Source organism: Gambusia affinis, linkage group LG21, assembly GCF_019740435.1.
Source record: "Gambusia affinis linkage group LG21, SWU_Gaff_1.0, whole genome shotgun sequence".
Taxonomy (NCBI): domain Eukaryota; kingdom Metazoa; phylum Chordata; class Actinopteri; order Cyprinodontiformes; family Poeciliidae; genus Gambusia; species Gambusia affinis.
This window is the reverse complement of record NC_057888.1, coordinates 5626969-5652244: the sequence shown is the minus strand read 5'-3', so window position 1 is coordinate 5652244 and position 25276 is coordinate 5626969. Positions and strand designations below refer to the sequence as shown.

The window sequence follows — 25276 nt, the reverse complement described above, 5'->3', positions numbered from 1 at the left end:
ATTCATTTATCCATCTTTCAATCTATCCCATGTATCAGTCTTATCTTTCTGATTCATCAATTTATTTATCCATTCATTAATTCATCAAACCAGTGTCTCCTCTGCCTTGGTCTTGATGGACCTTGAGATGTTTCTGAAAAAGAAGCGATCGGTTCTTCTAGTTACGTTTTGGTCAGTCACTGCGACTCCTTGCAGAAAGGATTCTTGAGTCGATGCATAAATGGCCTCAACTTCTGTTTTCACACCTGATCGTCTGGGATTTCATACGATTGGAGACCAAAGTTCACTTTCCACTGTGTCAAACGATCCAAACCCTTTGAAAAACTTGTTCCACTCCCTCACCTGTGGGGGCGCTGCACCAAAACCTCTGAATCACCAAGTGCATCTTCCTTTTCTTCATGAAATGTAAGCAAAAATGGATTGGCGTCAGATTTTAGCAGTTGTAGGATTTTTCTTTTGTCTTTGGTAAAAAGACAACAAGAAGACATTTCTCCCATTAGTGATAGATTCACACATTTGTTTTGGTTATATTTACCCAGCATGCTTTGTGTTATAATCCACTTCCGGCTTTTGAAGGGGTCTCTAGGACGCTTGGAGTTCACATCCACTCGAACTGAACCAGCTAGATTCAGAGTTCAATCTCACATTCACGCTTCCCCGAATGAACCAGTTTTTCTAGTTAAACCAACTCAAGTTCAATTAAAGAGAACTAAACAGGGCTTGTGTGAATGCAGCCTCATTTTTAAGAGGGGAAGCAGAGGTTCTACTCTTCATCTTATGTCTAATGTTGATCTCAGGTGCTCAGGAAAGAACCTGCCTGTAGTTGTGGTTCTTGAGTTTCAGTTCTGATCCTTATCTTGTGACCATATTCGAGTGTTAAAAACTAGATGGTCCAGGAAATCTTTGCCTTTCTGCACTGAACTCTGTGTTTCACTCAGCGAATGCTGAAGCTGTATTACCCAGCTTCACAGAACAGGAGGGATATGAGGCACATGTTGTTTAAAATCAAACTTGTTGTGTCTGGTATTGTTTTTAATTGCTTTTGGGCTTTGGATGATATAATTGCCATGCTGGCTGCCTGGCACTAATTGAAGGTTTGCCTCCGATGTCGGTAAACCTCCAGGTTAATGAGCAAAACTGTAATTATCTTGTAAGTCGGCACTGAGGTCAAACTCTATCAAGCATGTTGACACAAAAAAACACGCTCATCCGGTTGTTCCACTCTTAAGTAGTAAACGTAGAAAAACGTTTCTACGTTTACTTACCCGGATTTAATCTTCTTTCTCCTGGTAGAAGGAGTTCGCCAGCAGCTTATTTCTACCCCAGTGCCATCCCACTCTGAGGGATTTGGGCGCCTCCTTTTATTTGGCATCGGAAAAGCAAGAGGCATGAAATATTTAAGCAAATATGTGCAGCTGGAAGGGTAAAAGTGTCAGAGAGCGTCTTTAAGGTCTATAAGGGATTTATTCTGAGCTCTTATTTAAAATAACTTTACAACAAGGTTTAAGTTTCTTTGCAACGTTCATGACAATATTTCTGTAAAGTCATTAACTTAAATCAGTTATGAAGCAGCCTCTCGAGTGCTTCTGTAAGTGTGATCTCAGGGACAACATAAAAGAAGAATATAATGGGATTCTTGCACTGCCTTTAGTCAATTTACAAGGAAAGACTTTTCTCACTTTTTGCTTCAAGTCTTTCATTTTTCACAGCTTTTATTGCATCATTTAACATTTAAAAGAGAATATTTGCACTGCCCATATTACATCTTGTGCATAAAACTTTAGCTCACTTAATGCAACTTTAAATACTGATGCTAAAACTGCATGTGTTGCTATAAAGTTGAATAAAATTAAAACTAATATTCGTTTATTTGGTCTGAAACAATTTTGTGCATAAATAATATCTACATGGAGAAAGAGAACACAGAATCGTGTATTTTCAATCACTTTTTGTAAACTAAATCGTAATACAATATAGTGGGGGAAGAGGCAGCATCTCTACAATTGTATTAAAAAGGATTTTTTTAAATCAAACTCTGACATTATTGCATTTTTTTATTCCTTTTATCTCCTCTCTTATTTTAATCCTTTATCATCTTTATCAGATGCTCATAATTTTTGTCTCTGCTTATCTAAAAGGTGCATAAACTATTGCTTCAGATATTATTGGCTGCATGGAAATTAAATTTGGCATCCAAAATAAGCAAAGTAAATCTTAATAATATTGGAGTGTGATCATTGTCCGTTAGTGACTCATGTATAAAAACAAATCTTCTCTTTTTACAGTATAGAGTTGAACTTCTTTCTGATTTTTCTTAAGCATCATTCAGCACCATTGTCAAAATCCTAAGCCATTTCTCTGAGAGATACATTTTAAAGTGAATACTTTATGGTTAGTTAACACTGTAACCACTTAATAATCACAATAATCCATCACAAGTACATTGATAGGAATGTTTAGTATTTAAGAGCAAAATAGACATTTGTTTTACTCATGTTGTTTTTGTTATGGGCTTACATGAGATCCTCTCGGTGCAGTGAAAAAAATACCAATGTTACCAATGTTCCTGGTATTTATGCCAAATAACTGAAGAAAAAAATTCAACAGTTGGTGCTTTTAAAGCGTCAATGTGATGTATAAATACCATTGTTTGTTCAAAAATAAACTGATATTAGTAGGGCTAAATCAGACAGGATATTTGCCTGGATAGCTAACCTGTTTAACAGATATTCAACTGTAGTTAACTGTTATGATGGGTGATTCTCCTTTAGCATGTTTTCCAATGATACAAGAAATTTTACTGATTAAGATATTAAACTGATATTTCTACTCTTTTGTTTCTTTTAGACTGTATTGCATTTTGAACAGTAAATTGACAGAAAACAGGTTGGAGAAAGAAGGATAAGACATGTGGCAAATGGTCCAAAGCTCAGAATGACGACACCAAGGACTACAGCCTCTGCACATTTTCACTATTTCTCTTTTTTTTTCTTAGAAATGTAAGGCCAATAAATTGAACCATGTGTATTTTGAAGCCGGGATGATTCAGACTCATGTTAGAAATAAGTGGCCTTACAATCAGTGAAGCATTTATCAGAAAATGATCTGAGCTGCCTGATAAAAATACTATTTCTGGAAGCAGCTTTTGCAGAAATGTGGGACGTTTTTAGACTCCACATTGCACAAAGACGTTTTGCACCTTAATTGGACAACCCAGATTGAAGGGTAACATTTGACTTTTGCCGTGTGGAGTGTCATCTGGGAATCTTCCTTTGGTGCACCTTGACTGACGAGTTTTTTTCTCTTTTTGTTCTTGCAGACATAAACATGGCGGGCGAGCCCAAGCCTTACAGGCCCAAAGGCGGCTCCAAGCGGCCGCTCTCGGCTGTTTACAGGTACGACTCGTCCTCCTTTCAACATTCAGCGAGTTCATTCACCACTGTCATGAATATTAACCTGCTTTCGCATCCAGCTGCTACTGCTGATGTAAATCTGCTGTAATCTTTAAAATATGAGGATTCCTTATTATGCTTCCCTTCTTCCCCTCGTTTGAACCTTGCATTTCCAATTAACGGCATGATTTTTGCATTTCTGAGGCCTGACTTCAGTTTATACAGCAAAAGCAGTGAAAGCTCAGAGGAATTAATGTTGTGTGAGCTTCATTAAGCATGACCCCGATTTTCTGCCCAGTGCGCGTTTCATTTCGTGCAAGAACCCTGACTGCATGTTTACTGGCGTCTTACGTGACAAAGGTCCAGATTTGTTTAATATTCAAAGGCATTCTCATGTTTCCTGATACTTTCCTAAAGTTAACATTCCAACCAATTGACTCCTGCTTTTATTGCTAGTTTCATTACACATCTTATTTAACTAATTTATCAGCTTGTGTAGTGTTATCATGGACCCTCATTTGCATTTTGTTGCTTACGAGAAGGATGTGAAATAGTAATTATGGACCACAAGTGAGAGAGATTGCTCCAAAATGAAACGCCATAAATCCTAATTTAAATTCAAGCATGAGAAACTGGACGGTTTTATTTTCATTCTTTTTTCATTTCAGGCGTCATCCACATTTTTCATGTCCTAAGATCATTTATTTTCTCTATTTCTGGAGTTTTTTAACAGAAAAAACTGTTCCATTGTACATATTAATAAAACATAATGACATTAAAAAGTTAGTTCAATGTTCTAGTTCAAAATGTCAAACTGTTTTTCTAACCTTTTGGAAATTACAGAAAATACACAAACAGCAAAAACAAACAAAAAAAATTCATTAAAACTGTAAGTGAAATTTAATTTAAAAAAAATCAATTTCTGGTAAGGAAATTGGCAACAATTACTCAGGCAAATGTGAGTCAAACATCATTTCTCATGTAGTTTGGTTTCCTTCTGAGATAAGAAGACCTGACTGAGGCTTTTAGTAGCAGGTAAAAGATTGAATGATTTCCCCAAAGAATATAAAAATATCCATTCTATTGTATGGAAAATAAAAGCGTACGTGCTGAGATCCGGCTATTCAAATAAGTTCCCTCAAGAACAGTCCACAAGATGAAAAAAGAAATCTCCAAAATAGAATAGCTTCACTGAGCCTACTTCATGTTGATGTTAAAGCTGCAGAATGTAAATTATATAAACAATTAATTTTTTACACATTTGTTCAAACTGTCACTATGTTAAGAGACAGATAATCTGTAAAAAAATAAATAAATAAATATATTAGAAAGACAGAAAATCAAGTTTACCACCTCCTCCTTTTGTCATCTGCAGGTCTTAGGGTTGTCAATCATGCTTGTGAATGCGCTGGTCAAAATCCTAATGGCAGAGAAACAACTTACCGTTACAGAAAAACAGTTTTTCCGCCGCCATCGGTGAAAATGCTAACAACCCTGAGTATTCACAGCAGTCTGCAGTGTGGAGAATCAGCTGTAGCGTAGCGGAGAGTAAGGGGGAAGTAATGAGCAGCATGTACACCGGGTTGATTGACAGCACTAAGACCACCCTCTTGGCTCTGATTGGTTGTTTCTGACTGAGCTGTGTATTTCTCTACTTAGCACTTGGGAAAAGTTTGTTTTTTTTCACAGGTCATCCGTCTCATTCTACTGCCAAGATGTAGTGACAGTTTTAATAAATATGCAAAAAAATATTCTTTCTAAAAGTCTCATAAAGTGCATGGCCTGAAAGCTAGATTTCATCTCAGGTAAGCAACAAGGAAACCATGAAGAATTTTTTTTTACCTGTGATGTAAATCAACTTGATATGTGAACATTTCTCAGTATACAGCTGAATATTTAAGGGTGTGAAGATACATTTCTTATAAGACAGAATGTGTATTACACACAGTGTTTTTTTTTTTTTTTCTCTCAGTGCGATATTTATGGCTTACAGCAAATGAAAACAAAGCAGCTGACCTTACAGAGAGTAAGAGAGTTTTTCTCTTTCTGTTTCTCTTGTAGCGGTTACGAGTTTGATTACGAATACTACAGGGATGATTTCTACAGCAGGTATGCGTCATCCGTTTTTATGTCTTAATATTGTTATCACCCGTTACCCGAACCAATCCCGTCTCAGTTAATGTTGCAGGAAGGTAAAACTGAAATACAGTGAAAGGAAGTATTTATAATCCTTAACATCTGTCATATTTTATCCCATTACAACCACAAACATTGGTGTGTTTTATTGAGAATTTATTTGACAGACCAAGACAAGTTGTCAATTCTTACAAGTGCAGGGAGGTTTTACTGTGCCTACAATTAAGTCTTATGTGATAAATCTCTACCAGCTTCGTACATCCAGAGGCTGATTTGTTGTTTTTTTTTCTTGTGAAATAGCTTGAGCTCAGTCAGACCGGATGGAGTGTCTCAGAGTATCAGTTTTCTAGTCAAGTCCACATATTTTCAGTTCAATCTGGACTTTGACAGGACAATTCCCATGTATTTAGCTCCATCGATCTTCCCATTAACTCAGGTTTCTCTGTCAACGCTAAAGGCTAGCATTCCCACAGCATGATGTAATAAAAATGTGTGTGTTTGTTGGTCTGTGTACTGTTCCTCCCTCTGTGTTTATGCCCAGAGTTTAATCAAACTCCAGTTGGTTTGGGGAGGTGTGAACACGCAATCGAACTCTGGTTAGCTTTCAGTCCGCCTAAAATTGGAGTTCTCTGTTTGTTGGAACTGAACTCTGATACAGTTTGAATGCCAAGGAGACTGTGGACTACAGCGCAGGGCATTCTGGGTAAATGCAACCAAAACAAACATGTGAGTCTAACGCTCAAAGTCTTTTGCCAAAGACAAAAGAGAAATCCGATAAATATTCAAATTTGGCACAAATCCATTTTCGTTTACATTTCATGAAGAAGGACGCTGCGCTCCATGTCTTCTTCTGTGGTTTTCATGTCATTTCCTTCAGTGGTCCTTGATGCAGCACCCCCACAGGCGAGGAGGGGGAACGGATAGTTTGACACAGTGCAGTATGAAAGCGAACCAAATGAAAATGTAACAAATCTTTGAGGCCTTTCCTGAACCCTTTTTGTTTTGTGTGGGGACCAGCAAATGGAAAATCAACTTTTTTGCAGCTGGCTGATTAAAATTCTACGTCTAGCCAACTACAGTCACTTGAAAATAGGAACTGTCAACTTCTCAAAATAGTTGGACATGTGAGCGCCTGACTTAAACATGTTGATGAAGGAACGTTTTGTTATCACTCATTTATGCAGCAGCAGCAATCAGAGTGCTTATCTGTGGAGGCACTTTCCATTTTCTAAATGTCAGCCGTGTTGATGTTGAGCTGCGGCACCATTTGTAACTGAGAACAATCAAAGATGACGCCCTCATTTCACATTTAGAACCCTCTTCTTTTCATCCTCGTCATATCCAGAGGATCTGTGGAGTGGGAAACTCTCATCCTTTCAATGGTCTTGGAAACTCGACGGCGAAAAAAACGGAAGATATTGGTAGATTTAATCGCTAATTTCTGCCCTTTGTTTCCCTTTGCTGTCTGAAAAACAGAACAGAGAGTAAATCTATCTTGAAATGCAATACTGGGAAAAAGAAAGCGTCGACTTTAAAAAGAGCTGATGTGAGCTAAACCATAGAAACTCTTTTTAGCTCTAATAAATGCGCAGACTCTCAACATGATGGAGCCTCTTGTGATTTACAGAAAAAGTTTAAGTGTAATAATATAGGTTTTTCTTTCTCTCAAGGCTTTTCGATTACCACGGCAGAGTGGCCCCCCCACCCAGAGCTGTGATCCCGCTGAAACGCTCCAGGGTCCTCGCTCCTTCCTCTCGCCGTGGGAAGACTTCCTTCCCTGTCAAAACATCCTCCTCTTCTTCCTCTTCATCCTCCAGACCTCCAACATCATCCTCCTCCTCAGGTGTCAAATGTACGTACACCAAGACTTCTCTACTCTTTTTTTAGTAATTTTTTTTTTTGCACCAATTACACTTACGATTTTTGCAAGCTGTGCTCCTGCAGTTCAGGACAAGCTGAACCAAAACGCAGAGCCGACTCTCGTCGTTTTTCCAGCTAGACTTTACACATCTGGGTCTAATTTGCTTCCCTAATTAACTCGATAGGCATTAAAACATGCTCGGTGTAATTAAAGCGAGATTGAGAACATCTCTGTGGGTCAGCTGTGCTTTCCCAAACATTAGTCTCTATCTATCTAGTAATTGTTTGTTTCACAGTTGGCAGTCTCAGCCAGTGTTATCAGCGTTAGCAGCTTGGTGAGTTCTGTCAGGAGGACTCTGCTGCAGCTGGTATTACAGCCACAATAGGGGGGGAAAAGCCAATCTCTTGTCCTCTTCTTTTGGGGAAAAAGTCAATAAATTCTCTGCTGTGTCTAAGCTGAACTTCTGTATATTGGGGAGACTAATTTTTCTGTGCCAAGACCATGAAAAGTCCTGGTTTGTATTGACTTTGACTAAAATAGAATACATTTAGAATATCTAATCCGTCTGCTGGCAGGTTAACCTGTTATAGATGCACAGTTAATAATTCACCTTAGGAAAACAAAGCAAAATAACAAAAAAAATAGTAATAATATCTGTTCAATTATATTTGTGCTTTAGGAACATTTCCACTGCAGGAAGCTGGGCCAAATCTCACAAATAGAGGAATAACCTATTAACCACTCTGAAGTAAAAGTTTTATCACAATATTTTGTAGTACTATTGAGATAAAAACGACAATGAGAAGCATTTTTTACTTTTTTTAGATAAATATATAGCTGTCAAACTAATTCTCTTGGGATTCAGTTCCTTTAGGTCAGATCCTTTCAAATAACATCCAAAGAGAAGCACAACATTTTTTTATTCATATATTTTTAAGAAGCTACTCTTGAATAACTAATTTTATGTCTTTCTAGCGACTGTTAACAGTTGCAAAGTATCAAATTTGTTGGATTAATTTGTCTTTGTAAATTGCACCTAGTGATGAGTGCATTTATGCACGGCCTTCTCCTTGTGCCTGTTCTCCATCTCAGTGGTTGCTTGACCGTGACAAGACCATCATGCACACACACATACACACACTTCTATTTTAAAATTAAATGCATATTTTTGGACTTGAAGAAAGCCTGAGCACTCATGCACTTGGATTAGATTTTTAACTCCATGAAACAAGATACAAGACCAGGATTTTATCTGCATTATGATGCATCGTGTTCTGTAACATAAGTCTGCCTGTTTGACCTTGCTCGTCTGATGTGGGTTATTTAGGTAATGATTCATTTTCTCACTGATCTTTCTTAGTTTTCACTGCAAAACGTTATATTCAGTTCTGTGTTCTTGATTTTCTCAATAAAAGCAGAACATTCTCATCTTTTCAGGCTTCCTGTCCTGGTAGTTTTGGTGTAAGGAAGTGAAGCAATAATGGAGATATTAAAACAAAGTCTGGAGGATTTGAAATAATGAAAAAGTCAGGTCAGGATTTTTGCTGGAAAGCTGACATGAATAATATAGTGCTGAAGTTCTTGTTAGTGTGGATTTGCAATCGTGTGGTCAAATTTTACTGATGTGCAATTAATTTGTGTAACACTGATTACCATTTTGTAGTTTTAAAAGTCACTAAGTATCCCATTCTTGTGCGGTTTTGCAGGATTTACTGAGTATTCCTCAAATAGGGTATTTGTTTGTCACAATGAGGTCATAAAATGCCTAAAATTAGACCAATTGCTCATCCCCTAAAGCTTTCCTGAAGCTTCCTAAATAACAACAGATTTTTCGGGATCTTTCCCTTGAAAGCACAGCTATCTAAGATGCAGTTGATGAATCATCTGCTAGATACGAGTTTATACGTTTCCTCTCAGCAGCTTAGCAGTTGATAGCACAAAAGGAAAGAGGCCTGGAGGTCCAGATAAATTAAAAACTGTTCCACTCTGTTCTATCATCAAAGGACTCCCAGTGATCCTCCCAGAGCCGGCGGAAATATTACTGGAATATCACTGGACTTAGAAAGAGAGTGTATTCACAGATACCGAAACACATTATTATTCCCTCCTCTTCTTAAGTAGCAGCTTTAGAAAACAATATGAGAACAGCTCCTGCGGTTTCCTATCACATATTACCTTTGGATTCTAATCAGTGCAGCTATATTTGCTGGGCTTTCTTTCCGTTTTACATAAACATATTAATCTTCCAGCTTCATCTACAAAACATCCTGCATTGACGGATATGTAGCAGAGGGAACTGGATCCTGCTGGGACAGCTGTTTTGTTGTGTTTCAGTATGAAAACTGGTGAAAGATTAAAATGCGCTTTAGGAGGCATGCATCTCACTCTGAGGGAATTCATTTTGGTTTCTTTATTTTTAGACGGTTGTGTTTCATTCATGATTTTTTTTTTTCTTAATCTTATTTTTTCTTATTCACAGATCTGTGTTATGATGAGTGATGATATACACATACATCAAAGAATGATACTTTCTTGATAACAAACTAGTGTGTTTCTGTTTCCTTTGTCTGGTTTCCAGCTCAAGCTTTGCAGGAACTTGTGGGCTTGTTTATAGATTGAATCTGATAGGTGTCAAGCCGAATTTTCTGTTTTCTTCTCAACTTTTAGCATCTGTATTTCCGCCCGCCTCTTCAGATATGACACACTTCATCCACCGAGGGTTGAGAAATAAGATTATGTTATTACCTCATGGTCTGAGTTCCTTAATCTGCTCAACTCGAGCACGTCCTCGTTTCAGCTGTCTGAATTTATTGCGGCAGCTCCTCTGATAAGTGCTTTTATTTTCAGCTGCTATTTCCTATTTCCTTATGACATATCAAGGTTAAGTCTCAAACTTTGACATAATCCAGTCATGCTTCAGCCCTTCAACTTAAATCCTCTATGCGTTGTTGAGAGACAGCTTGAGACCTAAACTCAAATTACTAAAAAGTCTGTAAACAGACACTGTCGGGTGAGTGAGTGGAAGGTAAAATTATCCTGCAGCTTTCAACACCGATTTATGTAAAAATATAAAGATACATATCTAAATATGTGGGATGTTATGAATTTAAAGACATTTTGACTGATAAAATGATTTATTCCCTAAGATGTAATCATCTAATTTTGATTTTACAGTTGTCAGACTTGGATTAATGAACATAATCCAATAATAATGAACATAAAGAAGGATAGTTTAGATTTTTAAGGTGGGGTTCTCCGATATGAAAAGTATAAAACTAAATTTTGGTCTGAAGTAATTAGTACTCCACAATTTCTGAAAGTAATAAGCCAAGTAATACACTGCAAAAACACAAAATCTTACCAAGTATTTTAGTGTAAATATCTTAGTACATTTGAAATAAGACAAAACTAACTTACAAGTAACTTTCAGCAAGATATAGGAGATTGTTTTAAGTAAATAATTCCTTAAAATTGATTTTTTTTTAAAGTATTTGTTTCACTGGCAGATTATTTCACTTATAACATGGGAAAATGTTTTGTTATAAGTGAAATAATCTGCCAATGGAACTAGTACTGTTCTGTCAATATTAGCTCCTATTTCCTGCTAAAATTGCATAATATCTGTAGATACTTCCTTCTAAGACTGAGAAGTCAAAGATCCACCTTAACAACATTATGCATGCTTTAGAGTCTGCAATGTCATACTGTAAAGCCCGTTTTTTTTCAGATGCTGGCATTGCTTGTGGGAAAACATGCTGTTGCACAGCATGGTGGGCGTAAGCTGCGCACTAATCTTTAAATTGAAAAACAGCACGTCCTCAGTCTTAGCTGGATAACCTGTCAGTAAAGTTCTGATTGAGACGCTCTTTCCCCGTGGAAGATTTGACTCGGTGTGATGAGGGGATTAATGAGAAACATCAAACAGTAAAATTAAATTACTGCAGAATCAGAACCAGCCACTTAGGGCTACCTGAGGTAATCCTTGGTGTTCCTTCTTGTGCTTACAGTGAAGACGGACCAGCTCCAGACCATTAAACGAGAGCTCACCCAGATCAAAATGAAGATCGACTCTTTACTGGGACGCCTGGAGAAGATTGAGAAGCAGCAGAGGACAGAATCCGGTGAGCGGCAGACACAGGGCGGAGGGAGGGAGGGAGGGAGGAGGCCGAAGCACGGCGAGCGGTTACGGAAACGGAAATTAAAACGCTCACGTTGGCCATAAGTCTTTTTGACATGTTGGGAGATAAGAGCGGCAGAGCTCTCTGTCATATCAGCAGACAGATGTCAGCCCCACGCTGACTCTGTTTAAATGAGGTCTTTATAGATGTCCTACACTGTGGGACAACCTCACAGTAGATCACTGTGAAGGTTATTCAGGAAAGGCAATGAAAAGGCCATGTCAAGTGATTTTCCACCAAGAATATTGCTTATTTCATGTTAATTCCTCACATATTGTCATAGAGCTTCAGATTTCGCCAACTAATTTAGTATTCGATAAAACTGTAACTTCAGTTTCAATTTTATATAAATTTTATATCAGTCAATATAAAAAACTATTGATTAGTTTCTTTGTTTTAAATAGTTGAAATACTACCAAATGGGTGTTGTGACCTTTCCTGTTTTATCCAGTTTTCTCTTCATGCTGTCTTTTTTTTATTTTTAAGAAGTTATGAGGAAAAATGGCGGAACCTTAGACTGCTGCTGTGCACGTTCCTCAGCAAGTTGTTGCTAGGTAACCATAGAATGAGTGAGTTGCTAGGCGACCAAAAAGCAAGTGAGATAGTTGATGCCTTCAAACCTGCTTTGCTAGTTGTGAGATGGTGAGCAGCCAAAGTCTTTCCTCTGCCTACGTATCCCAGAATGCCGTGCGGTTCTGGATCGGAGTTCAGTGAATATTCCATAAATTTAATACTGAGTCTCTTAATTCATGATACATATTATTTTTAATTTATTGTTTAGTCCTAAAGCAGAGCAGTAATTAAGAAAAAAACTGTAGAAAAAATACATATATTTTGAATTTAAGAAAAAAAAACTTTATTTTTCTGTAAATATGTTCCATCCAGAAATCAATAGCTTCACTCGGTTCAAATTCCTTTTAAGCACCTTTTGTTATCCAATTATTAATTTAAAAAAAAAAACAGTCAACAGAGCAGCCCTATGCTGTACTGATGTTAAGTCAAGCAGAAAAGCACTGAGCTCTCCATATGTCGATGTTAGTTTGTTTTTTACCTGCAGATGCGTCTTTTGTTAAAAATGATCAAGTGTTCACCAGAGGAATACCGTTACTGAATTTTAGGTGAGAAATTGTTACCTTTTATTTTAAAAAAGGAGTTTAATTAGTTGCAATTCTTAATTATTTGCAATATTATGTGAAATGATTGTAAGTGGTTAAAAAAATCTGCAGAATGTGGCACTTTTTTTTATCCAATTACTCACCTAATCAACAGAATAATCGATACCCAGATGAATAGTAGATTAGTAAAATAATCTTTAGCTGCAGCCTTATATTCCGTGATAGCTTAATATATCACTGGAAATAAGACAATTAAGCTGTCCTGGTGAAGTGGATGGAGGATCCATATGCAGGACATGGAAATGCAGATGAGAAAACAATTTGCAAGGAGCTCAAACACTTCCAGTCCATGTGATTGCAGGAGTGGAGGCGCATTGGCTCAGGGGAAAGAGGAGCAGCCACATTGATTGGTTGGGTTGGTCGAACATGGGTAAACAAAAAGACTAACAAGGAGCGAGACACGACCACACAGACACACAAATACTGAGCAGGTAGATAGAACCAACAGTGGGTCTTTATAAATGAGCAAATCAAACACAGGTTAATTTAGACTTTGAGAAACAGAAACAGTGAATGTTTAATTCCAGATTACTCAGTTGCTACACAGTGGGTTAGGGGCAACAACTATATCTGGAATCTGAAAATACTCCTTATAAATGTCTATTTTAATAGATCAAACACCAAATATAGCTTAATTTCTATTAATACGCAGAGTGGAAACTGTGTTAGCTCTAGCACTAACTTCCTTTTTTCCGCTCTTAGGGGTTCAGCCAATCAGCATGAAGAAAAATAAAGGGCAGTCCTGGATTGGCTGGTTTGTAAACAGCAGCCAATAGATGTCAAGTAGCATTACGCCTCAATGTTTCAGCTTCCCAAGCAGCATTCTCTTACAAACAGATCCACAAATGGGCAAATTTATCGCAAATTATTTGAAATTACGTTCCAGAAAAATAAAAATAAAAATCCACCAATAGTTGATTCTGCGAAAGGTGAAGCATAAATAGATGGGGGTCCACTGTACTACATTGTAGGTCACATTTTCACTGTGTTTCATTTTTGTAATTTCATTTATGCAAATTATTTGGGTGTCCAGACGCCTCCACGTTAGACGATTCAACCAGATTGTTTGCCTGTAAATCATCGCAGGTCAATTTATTTTAGTTTTTAAAACTGAACACATTAATTGCCTTTTATAATTATATCTTAACCTACAAGCTTCAAAACAACAGAAACATGTTAGCAATAATCATTGTATCCTACTTAGCTACTGTTTGGCTAAAGTGAATTACTTTTGTATTTTCTAATGGTATTGGCAAAAAAAAAATAAGTCAAAGTGTAATATGAAAATGCAGAAACTCGTATACCTTCTTATGCAAAATTAATTTTCTGCAAATTTTTGTGCTTCCATTTGGGTCTCTACTGCCTCTAAAAACAGTCCAGCCATTTTCTGGCAACAAATGAAGGTTTTTTTATTTCATTCATCTCCCAGATTATACTCTGCAATTTATGTTTTCAATTAACTTTAAATTACAGAGCCAGAGTTCTGTGTTTTTGTTGTAAGAGCATCATTTACACCCTACTAATTTGCATTAAATTGAATTGCTAAAATCCCCTGAACTTAGTGGGAAGCACAGTTGTCGCCTCCCAATGTCTCCACAAATACAGAGAGAAAATGTTTCTATTTTTAATGCCTTTTTTAAAGTCTTTAGCCGGTAATGTAAATACATTTTACACCGTTTATGACCCGAGATGCAGATTAAAGCAACAACAAATTCCCTCAGAGTGTTGATTATGCATTGGCTGTTCCTACAAGACACATATTGCAGGTTTTAATTATTCCAGACCTGTGAATAATAATCTTTTTTCAAATTAAAATTGCTTTAATCTAGTTTAGGATCCTAACTGCAGTAAAATTGTGATATTTCTCTTTTTTTTCTTGCATTTGGGATCCTTGCATCATGTTTAAAAAAATTTCACAGTTAAAATGGACAAATCCTGTCTTTCAAACCAAAATGAACTTTAGTTTGCTTGCATAAAAAGTTTGGTTTGTTTGGGGAAGTGTGAATGTGTAATCCAGACCAACCAAGTGAACCTGGTTCTCGGTTCGGATGAATGCGTAAATGTAAAGCAAATCAGAGACTGCTCCAAAAGCAGGAAGTGGATTATACTGCAGGGCATTCTGGGTAAATGCAACCAAAGCAAACCTGCATGTCTAACACTATTTTGAGAAATGGCTCCTGTTTAGTTTTTTTTGTTTTTGTTTTTGTTTTTGTTTATTTTTTTACTAAAGCCAAAAGAGAAATCCTAAAACTGCTCAAATCTGACTGTACTCCATTCCTGTTTATATTTTGTGAAGAAGGAAGTTGAGTTCACTGTCTTCTGAGATTTTCATGTCGTTTCATTTGGTGGTTCTTGGTGCAGCGCCACCACAGGCGAAGAGGTTTAACCTGGTTACCTGGTTAGTCTAAGTGCTTGCTGCCTTCTGAATGAAAGAAAGGTGCAGTCTGTTCTCATTTTCTGTACCCTGCTCCGTTTCAGAGGCTCAAAGAAAATACGAAGACAACTGCGACTCCCTGCATGAGGAGTCTGTGTCGGAGACAGCAGAAAACTCTGGGGAGGAGGCAGGCGAAGGGGCACTGGACGTGGAGGCGGGCGAGATGACCGATGGAGGGGAGGACGACTACGACGAGGAGGGCAGCCACCATCTGGTAAGTGGAAAAAGGTTGACAGGGCTGACGCACTTTGGGAGATTTCAACTCGGCGCAGCCTTCACTGACTGAAAACTAATCTTCCAGAATTATTCATGAGCACATTTCTGACAGATCAGGGCTTCGCATGAGCAAACGACACTCTATTCCAGTCTGCCCTGGCTGAAACCATGGAAGAAAGGCTCTTCAGAGGCTCTCACTGCACACTTATACGATGCAGTAAAAGCAGGAGCCTTTTCAAATGCATTGCCTACATTTACAGTGAAGTGCTGGATGTAGAACAGCAGAATATTCTTTTTTTCAACAAGGTCACTGAAAGAAAACCAGAAAGAGATTTCTGTTCAGATTTGAAAAGATTAGATTCTCAGAATGCTTGTTTCAGGAGTTATTGGGTTTAAACCAGTGTAAGAACAAAAAGTCAAAAATCACATTTAAAACTGAAGTATGTAACTTTTATTCTTTTTTTGCATATTTCTTGAGACTATCACCAGGTAGTAACAATATGGTATAAGTCAGATAATTTGTGGAAAAAAAAAAGATTGAGTTCCTCTGTATCCTCCACTGCTGACTAAAAACAACCAATCACAACCAGAGGCGGGTCTTAGTGCTGTCAATCACAATCTCCTTCCACGTCCCCACCTGTGCTCCCTGCTACAGTTTTCAGATCCTATTGTGAATGCTAGGCTAGTTAGCATAGCCACCAATGATGGCAGATAAATGGTTTTTGAATAATAAATGCGGTTGATTGACAGCGTTAAGACCCGCCTCCTGGCTCTAATTGGTCGTTTTTGTGCATTTCTTCAGATGGCAATAGTATATCAGGGAGGAGATAGGGGAAATTTAGCTTCTCACAGATTATCTGTTTCATAACAAACAGTTTTGTCACGGTAACCGTTTTAACAAATATGTAAATAAAAAATTTTTACATACTGCAGCTTTAAGTCAGTAACATGTAAACAGAATGTCATGATAAATTTGTGCCACAAACTCTAAATTCTTGACCAGGTTGGTGTTATTACATTGTGTTTTACTGCTTTCCATCACAAATAAAGAAAAACGTTTTGAATCCCACATTGTAGAAAACAGAAAATTAAATCAATCGATAACTTCAGTGAAGAAGCGGGTCTCATCAGTCTTCCCTCTAATGTGATTGTTCTCTCAAAGCTGGTATCGATTGAATTCACTGAACCTTTTGATCCCAGTGAGCTCGCGCTCCCAACGCTCATTTGTCACAACATTGATTCCAAAGGCAAACTGCAACTAGAAGCCAATTTTTATCTGCATGTGGTTTTTCTAACCACAGATAAACCTGCAGGTTCACTAGATTGGTTTGTATTTTCTTTTCTTTTATGGATTACATGTTTTCTGCAGATTTAAAAAGGTGGAGGTCATTGTTGCTTTAAATTTAATTCTGGTATTTTTTTTAATATGTTTTGCAGAAATCGATGTCCTTGTGGCTTGAAATTTTGTTTTTGAAATTATTAAGAGAGCTCTGAAGCTGGAGCTTTTAAAAAACCTTTAGTGTTTAACATTATTCCTGTAAATGATTTACAGTGGTTCTTTGCCTACTTGTGGCTTTTTCTTGCAGAGCTGAAATGGAAAAACCTTTTAACAAAGACGGTTGAGTTCTTCTGTGTCCTGAGCTCAATGGAGGAGAACAGCACATCAAATCCCCATATATTCTGAGCACTGCTCTGAACAATTCAAGCTTCTCAAAGTTTTTTTTAAATCTACCTAAACCCATCCACAAAAGTCACATAGTCCCCAATACACATCAATGTAAAACCGTCGTGATTACAAATCAATTCTGTCCAGTCTTATAACACAAATTAAACCTTTCCTTTAAAATCATCCTAGAGGAGTTAAAATTTCAGCGTTAGTACTTATTAGAGTGCAGTTTTGAGACTTCAGTGTTGCTTTAACCATAAATAACTCAATACAAGTGTGATAACGTAAAATTACGGGTGTTAAATGTCAGAGTTGACTCTATTCAACACCAGCAGTGTAATCTTGAACATCCAGTTATTGGACCACGTTTGCTTCTGGAATAATCTCGCCATCGGTGTTTTCTTATTGCTCTTCATACATCTGATATTTGTAGATTCTCTCACACAATGCACCAAATGCAATATTCCAGCATCTTTTTTTTCATGTCACACCCAGGCAAAAAAATCTATATATTTTTCAAATTTTCTCTGAGATGGTATTTATTTTATTCTTTTGTCTTGCTATGATCTTGTGGCCATACTGTCGGCTCTGAGTAAGTTTAAAATTGATCCATTATTACTTCTCTTCTTATGCATGCTTTTCAGCAAAAAAAATAAAATAAAATTGAGCGTTAACATCTGCTGTGTTAACGTAGCTTTAGCGTTTTTGTCAGCCTTGTTTCTACCTATTTTTTATTTTTTTTGCTGTTTGAAGGGTAAATCTTCAGTTTATATCTGTGTAATCAGAGCACTAAAATTGATTTTTTTTAATCATTATTATTCTTTTACATTGACTGAGTATTAAACCAGTAAACAAAACTGTGCATTTCTTCATAAAACCTTCCCCTACCTTCCTGTTTGAGATTATTTTTCAGCAACATATTAAAGCAATTTTGCTCCCTGAAGGTTTCTTGATTACAATTTATGATAATGTATCACAAAGACTGCTTTGTAAGTGGCTGCTCCGGTTGAGCTTATATCAGCCGTGACCTTTAGAGAAACTGAAAGTACAACGACTGAGCTCAGCCCCTTTCTCTTCATGTTCTCCCTTTCAGATAGAGAACCACGTATCGGACATCGACAACTGAGATAAGGTAAGAGCTCTGGACTTAAAAGTCTGCATTACCACCATTACAGCGTGCGGTTGTTCAACAAAACTCCTCGTTAAAAAGACTTGCATCCAGACCAGATTAAAACGTAGCCACTGAACTGTGTGTGGAGCATTTCTAAACATTCGTTAATCATCTCAGAAGTCATAAGTCCATGACATTTAAAGAACCGGCTTTGCTGAAGGGCAGTTAATATGGAGTTCAGCAGAGGGAGCATTAATGGCATTTCAATGGGGCAGAACAGCCGATAAACAACATTCATATAATTGAATTGTGAGGTGAGGGGGTGTGAATGGTTGGCCTAAAGTAAAGAGTATCATGGCCTGCATGGTGTGGATAATGATCCAGCATCGACATTACCACCTTGGTTTCACAAATCAAATATGTACTACTTTGAAACACTCAAACGTTTTCATTTTGTCACATTCAAAACACTTCAGTGGATTTTATTCAATGCAATTTATACATGCAACATATCACATGTGTTAAACTCGAGGACCGTGGGCCAAATACGGCCCGTCACAGCTTTTTATGTGGCCCTCTAAATTCTAGACTAAGAGATTATTTTTCAGACTAAACACTAAGTGTGCTTAAATATTATTTTATCTATCAAATCAATGGAGTTTTAATCTGTTGCCAAATTATATTAATCAGTCCCTCCGGTTTCTTGCGAATTATTGTGGAAATTCACACAAAATCAACAAATCCCCGCACTTTTTCACATTAATGCATAATTGGGAGTTTATTGCATATTTTTCTCAAAAATTGTAAAAAAAAACTTTCCCACTTGTACTAAACAGCTGCCTGAACCTTAATTGATGTCAGATTATTGTCCATAATCTACACAGCGAGTAATAAAAAGTCGCATTTACCGACGTAAATAAGTGCAAATATTTCCAAATTAGTACCACAAACACTTTGATATGTATAGCAAAACAATTGTAAATGAAGAGACTGAAGAAAATTTCAATACTATTTATTTATAAGAATTTGTTGATATTCTAACAGTTGGTGAGTGGGTTTTGTCAATACATCCTGGCGCAACCGGCCCTTTAAAAGCATTCATGATGTTGATTTGGCCCAAAACTAAAATGAGTTTGACACCCCTGCAGTAGACCAACAAACTAATGTTTAACTATAAAGTGGAAGGAAAAGGATAGATGATGTTCAAAAAGTTTTACGAATAAAAATCTACAGCGCTACATCTATTCAGCCCTCTACGCTCTGCTATTTTTGAATAAAATCGACTTCAATAGATTGCTAATTATCAATAACAATCCACATGTGTGAACAAATCCAGCTGATTTGTGGTGGTTTAACTACTTGCATTAAAATGCCGCAGTTCTGCACTACTTCATATGTTCGTCCATAACATAAGACCACAAGGAAACATAAATTAGTGTGTGGATTTAATCTGACAAAATGTGAAACGTGAGTACACTGCAAAAACTCAAAATCTTTTTTTTGGTCTGGTTTCTAGTACAGATATCTCACTAAACTTGAAATAAGACAAACAAACTTAAAAGTAACTTTTCAGTAAAATATAGAGGCTTGTTTTAAGTCAATAATTCCTTAATGATGATGAAAAATAATTTGCAGTTAAATTGGTTTATAACACAGGGAAAAAAATCTTGCTATAAGTTAAATAATCTGTCAATAGAACAATTAATTTTTCATCAATATTAAGGAATTATTTACTTAAAATAAGCCTCTATTTCTTGCTAAAGAGCTAATTGTAGGTAAGTTTTGTCTTATTTGAAGAGTACTAAGATATTTACACTGAGCTAGACCAAAAATACTTGGTAAGATTTTGTGTTTTTGCAGTGTAGAAATATATTTGCATTCAAACAACCTGCGTCATATTACACAGAAAAAAGCTTCACCTTTTTATCAAATTGTAGCTTCATTGTCCTTAAAGAAAAATGATTTTTTTCAGTTTCTATTAATAGTTTATAAAAAATAATTTAGCTTCAATTGCTGCCTTCAGTTTCTTCATCAATATTTGCTCCTCGTGAGGGAAAAAACGGTTCAATTTGCATCTGATTCACATCCTCACATGGATTTAGGATGGAAGCAGATATACGGGGATGTTCACCCTCTTTTGTTCTCCAGGGCTGCCGTCAGCGTGGCTCTGTGCTTTGGATCGCTGTCATGTTGAAAGGCAGACACTCTTCTCATGTTTGCTTGCATAATGCAGGAGAGTTTTCCCCCATGCGTTGGCTGGTTATTTTCTCCAATTCTCCTTTTCAAACAGAAGACTGTCATACTGTGCATGTAACAGTTTGGCAATCCCTCATACAGATGTGTAAAAACCCTTAAAGTTATTAAATCTTTTAGTGCGGTGGGAGTATCTTTAAATCAAATCTTTAAAATGAGTAAATTCTGCTTCTTTACCAATTGAGCAGCATTTTTATTCTTTTTTTAAGTCTGGTAAGCCATTTTGTGTTATTATTTATTGGTATCCTATTAAAAAAAAACAGTGAGGACTCATTTTTACTTTTCTACTTGGAGTCGGGCAGAAAAGGTTCCTATTAAAGAAATTTAGACCCAAAGCATCACACATCCTCAACTAAACATATCCAAAACAACGAGGTACTTTTCCACGTATATTCATTGTTCCAGTTAATTCCAAAAAGCCTTTGGACTAAACTCAAGATATTTGTTTGCAACAGAGAACAAAGTTACTTTTGAACAGTCCTCCCAAAAAAAGAAAAAGCACGCTTGTCAAACTCGAGACACCAAATTACGTCAATCAGTTCATCCAGTTTTTCACAATTTTGCAGCCGTGGAAATGTACAGATTCAATTTTAGTGCAATTGGGTCTGCAAAAAATTGCATTAGTTCAATTTTTCACACTAATGGGTTACTGTGAAATGGTGAGAAACATTTGGTTTCATTCCCACCGTCAGGCGGCACTATTTATTTAATTTTACACTCATTCCTCAGTCTTACTTGATGTCAAGTTGTAATCGATACGGCGAGTAACAAAAAGTCACATTTGCTGACTTGCATAAGCACAAATATTTCAAACTTCCTCACAGATATTTCTGATCAAAATTAGTGATTCAGATTTTTGCAAAAATAATTGTGAAATCCTGCAGCGTACTTATCGAAGCCAGTTATGAATATTTTAACAACTTTTTAATGGGTTTTATCAATACATACTGGCACAACTGGTCCTTGAAGATACTAAAGGTCTTGATGTTATATCGAGTGTGTGGCCTAAAGGACTCATTATTTAAAGAGACAGCAATCATTCTGTATGTAAACTTTTATTTTTCTAAATGCTTAAAAGATCACTGTTCTAAACTCCTTTATTCCTGTTAAACTTTCTCTAAATTTAAGGCAAAACGTTTAAAAACAAAAGGTGGATTTTTTTCTTCTGTCTTCGGTATAATTATATTCACCCCAGAGCTGCTTCTGGCAGCTGCTTGACCCACTTTTATCCAGCTCTAGAGAAATCACATAACACTTGTACTTTCCACATCCTTTCCATTTTTTTTTTTTTTTTTGGTCAGAGTTCACTTCAGAAAGCCTCTTTGCATGACATGTATTTAAAAACTGAAAAATCCCTCTTGAGTTTGGGCAGAATGCATGGATGGTTTCACTTGCAGGCCAGGGAAACTGTTCCTGCATTTTTAGGTCTATTTATAACCGGGAAGCTTTAACATTTCTGCCTAATCCGCCTCAGATTTACGCCGTGTAAACAAACAGGGAGCATGTGGGTCTGCAGGAGAAATGGTCACCGTGTTTCTTCTTTTCCTCTGCAGGGCAAAGAAGCAAGCTCTCCTGGTTGTAGGTTTTAGATTTCATCATCACCTTCAAGAGGCAGAATAAAAGGAATTTGTGAAAGATGAGGATTCGGGGACTGTAAGTTGTGTTTTGGAGATGCCAAGTCGTGTTTGCAGCGCAAACTGTTAAAGTAAAATTTACCCAAGACCTGTTTTAACGTTTCTCTCCTGGAGTTTACATCAAAAAGCAGCTTATATCACACGGCACGAAAGGAAACAGGAAGATTTATAAATATTTGTTGATGCTTTTATGAAATGTGCTTGCGCTGTAATCTTACTACTCCTTTCTTTAAGCGTTTTTATTTCTCAAACATCAAATGTATAAGTGAAGGTAAGGACAATCTCCGGTCGCAGAGTGGTGTTCAGAAAATAAATGAGACGCCGCCGCCACCGCCGTCTGCTTTTGGATTTGGACTCATGCATAAGCCAATAGCTGTGAGCAAAACGCCATCCAGCTTTATCCATTTATCACACAAGCGTCCCTGTGGGGCTGTTCCACCGTGCATCTCCGCTCCTGCCAAGTTTCAGAAGCAGCGAGGGCTTCCTGTGGCGGAGCGAGCCAAGCCTGGCAGGGACCTCCTGATGGGGAAGCAGGGGCCCACTCGGCCCCATGCATCCCAACATGCACTGCTGCTGTTCTCCCGCTCCATCTCCGACATTCTGCACTGATTCACAGCGTCTCATTCAGGCGAGAGAGCGAAGCAGGAGCTTTCAAAATGATCGAGGGTTTGATTTTGTTGTTTTTTTCATGTTACAATCATAAGTTTCTACAACGGAGTGTAAGGGCCAAACTAAGAAAATCCAAAAATACATGTTACGAGAATAAAAGTCATAATATTGTGGAAATAAACAACATTAAAGTTGTAGTGTTATAAGAATAGTTATATTACTACTTTATTCACATATTATTTCAACTTTATTTTTGTAATACTGCAACTTTATTGTCATGCAATTTTATTCTCAGAATTTTATTACCTTAATCTCATAATATTCTGACTTTATTCATAAGATTATTTCAACTTTATTCTCTTATTCACATTATTTCAACTTCATTTTTTATGACTTTATTCTAATATTACAGCTTTATTTCCTATAATATTGCATTCATTCTCCTGCAGGTTTATCCTCATAATATGACTTTATTCCCCTAATTTTAACTTTATTCACTTATTTTGACTTTATTCCCATAATATTATGACTTTATTCTCATTACAACTTTATTCACATTATTTTGACTTCTTTTTTTTATGACTCTATTCTCATAATTCTACAAGTTTATTCTCATGCAAGTTTATTCCCACAATTTTATGACTGTATTTTCATATTTATTTAGATTTTTCTTAGTCTGGTCCTAATACTCCATTGTAAGTTTCAGTGAGTTTTATTGGGATTTAACTTGACAGACCAGCACAATAAAACTTGGTTCTAGAACGTTTAAATATCTTCATATTCATTATATTTTAATATAATGAACCCTAAATAAGATGAATTATAACCAGTTGCCTGGTGATTACCGTCGTTTGATTCAGGTGTGTTAGTGCAGATACGATTAAAAGCACCCCATTTTGATTCAGAGTCATGCAGCTCTTAATAAATTTAGCTGAGCTGGACCAAATGCAAAATTGGCTCCAGAGGTTTTAAAGGTTGATTATGATTTTGAGTAGGATTTGCAACTAATAAAATAAAAATGTCAGTTTCATCAGAAAAATTAAATTATCTCCCTTCAAAATCCTCAAGGCTGCATTTATCCCCGTCACTTCTGCCACATTTTTTTCCTTTTGCTAAATTTCCCAGCTTCTTTAGAAACTACATTTTGCCTACTTTTCTTACTTTGGGTGTCCAACTTCAGGTTTTAAGTGCCGATGTTTTGTCAGTTTTAGATGTACTTTAACTCCAACGCAGCTGATTCAAATGTCAAAGTTCTGCAGAGGTTCTGCTACCAAAGCATCATCTGATTCCAACACATTCTCACACCCGACTCGTCATATATTGACGAGTTGGGACGCCGTCTGACCATGCGTCACATATTGACGCGAGGTGTGAACCAGAGAAAGAGCTACATCATGCAGGATCCCGGCCCTTGAATTTGGACACCACTGCTGTGAACAAATTAAATACATTTCTTATTTGGGGAGATTTTTCATTAGCTATAAGACAAAATAAATATCAAAACTAACAGGAATACAGGTCCAATTATGTTGTATTCCTAAGTAAAATACAAATTTCTCTTCTTAAAGTGAGATTGAAATTGATTTCTTGACTTTGTAGCCATTACTTTATTAAAATAAAATAAGAGAAGCAGATGTTTAAACTTTAAAGCAGAATGTGAAGGAAAGCTCACGTCTCTCACTTTCATAAACAAACCCATCAGTCCTCGCAGCGCTGCCAAAAAACTGCTTGAAAAATAAGAAACTGCCTTCAGCTCATTCAGTGTCTGTTTAATAATGATAAAGTGTAATATTTAGCACTATTTTTGTATCAAGACACATTTATTGAGAGAGATCTGGTTCATGTTTTCTTTATTTTTGTTTTATTATTAAGCAGTATGGTGATGCATCACATCTTTTGAAAATAAAAATAACCACACTCACAAAGAAAAGGAAAAATTTAAAAAAAGGAAACACTCCTTTCTTTCATCTGTCATCGTTTATCTGGGTCACTTTGGAGCGTTTCTGGCTCAACGCGTTCACATTCGCTGTAATTAATCCCTTCCATGTTTATTTCAGCCGATGACGACTTGTAGCAAAGTGACGCTGTGCTGACGGTTTGTTGAAAACTGGCTCGCTCCAGTATTGTGGGACTTGTAGAGACGTGTAAGTGACAACTGTTGTATAGAAATGTACATTTTTTTGTAAAGATATTTTTATCAAACGGCATGTTTACTGTAACTTTGTATTTTCAGTTTTCATTATTACTCTAACTGTTGTGAGGCTGCTGGAGTCGTTGTCCTTGTAGATAACTTTGTGTTCTTATTGGTGAATAAAACTATCGTGTCCTGTATTTAAATCTATCCAGTTTCATTGATTTTCATTTTCATTTTAAACAATTAGTTTTGAAATTATAATAATAAAACCCTGAAATTATGCAACAAACAACCATCACACTGTAAACAGAATTAAAAGAATTAATAAAATGAGTTTAAGTGTATGGCTTCTGGCTGAAAATCCTAAAGTTGTCTTTAAAATATGCTACATAAGAAACCAAATCCATTTGCTTCCTAATGTAATTTTAATGGCTGAATATAAATGTTGTTTTTGGAAGATTTTAAGGCTTCTGCAGG

General features: G+C 36.7%; 1 protein-coding gene across 5 annotated transcripts in view; it reads left to right on the top strand.

The window, feature by feature from the left end:
- The window catches only part of LOC122823984 (RNA-binding Raly-like protein), a 111749-nt gene extending 87797 nt beyond the window's left edge, over positions 1 to 23952 (top strand). For 4 of the 5 annotated variants that reach the window (XM_044104108.1, XM_044104107.1, XM_044104105.1 and 1 more), the window contains 7 exons: positions 3320 to 3395; positions 5454 to 5501; positions 7199 to 7380; positions 11397 to 11510; positions 15221 to 15390; positions 18152 to 18190; positions 21976 to 23952. In XM_044104108.1, the coding sequence (XP_043960043.1) occupies positions 3320 to 3395; positions 5454 to 5501; positions 7199 to 7380; positions 11397 to 11510; positions 15221 to 15390; positions 18152 to 18184 (623 nt within the window). In that variant the 3' untranslated portion in view covers positions 18185 to 18190; positions 21976 to 23952. The remainder of the gene's footprint in view (positions 1 to 3319; positions 3396 to 5453; positions 5502 to 7198; positions 7381 to 11396; positions 11511 to 15220; positions 15391 to 18151; positions 18191 to 21975) is intronic. The other variant, XM_044104110.1, reaches the window with a different exon arrangement.
- The last annotated feature ends 1324 nt before the right edge of the window (positions 23953 to 25276 follow it).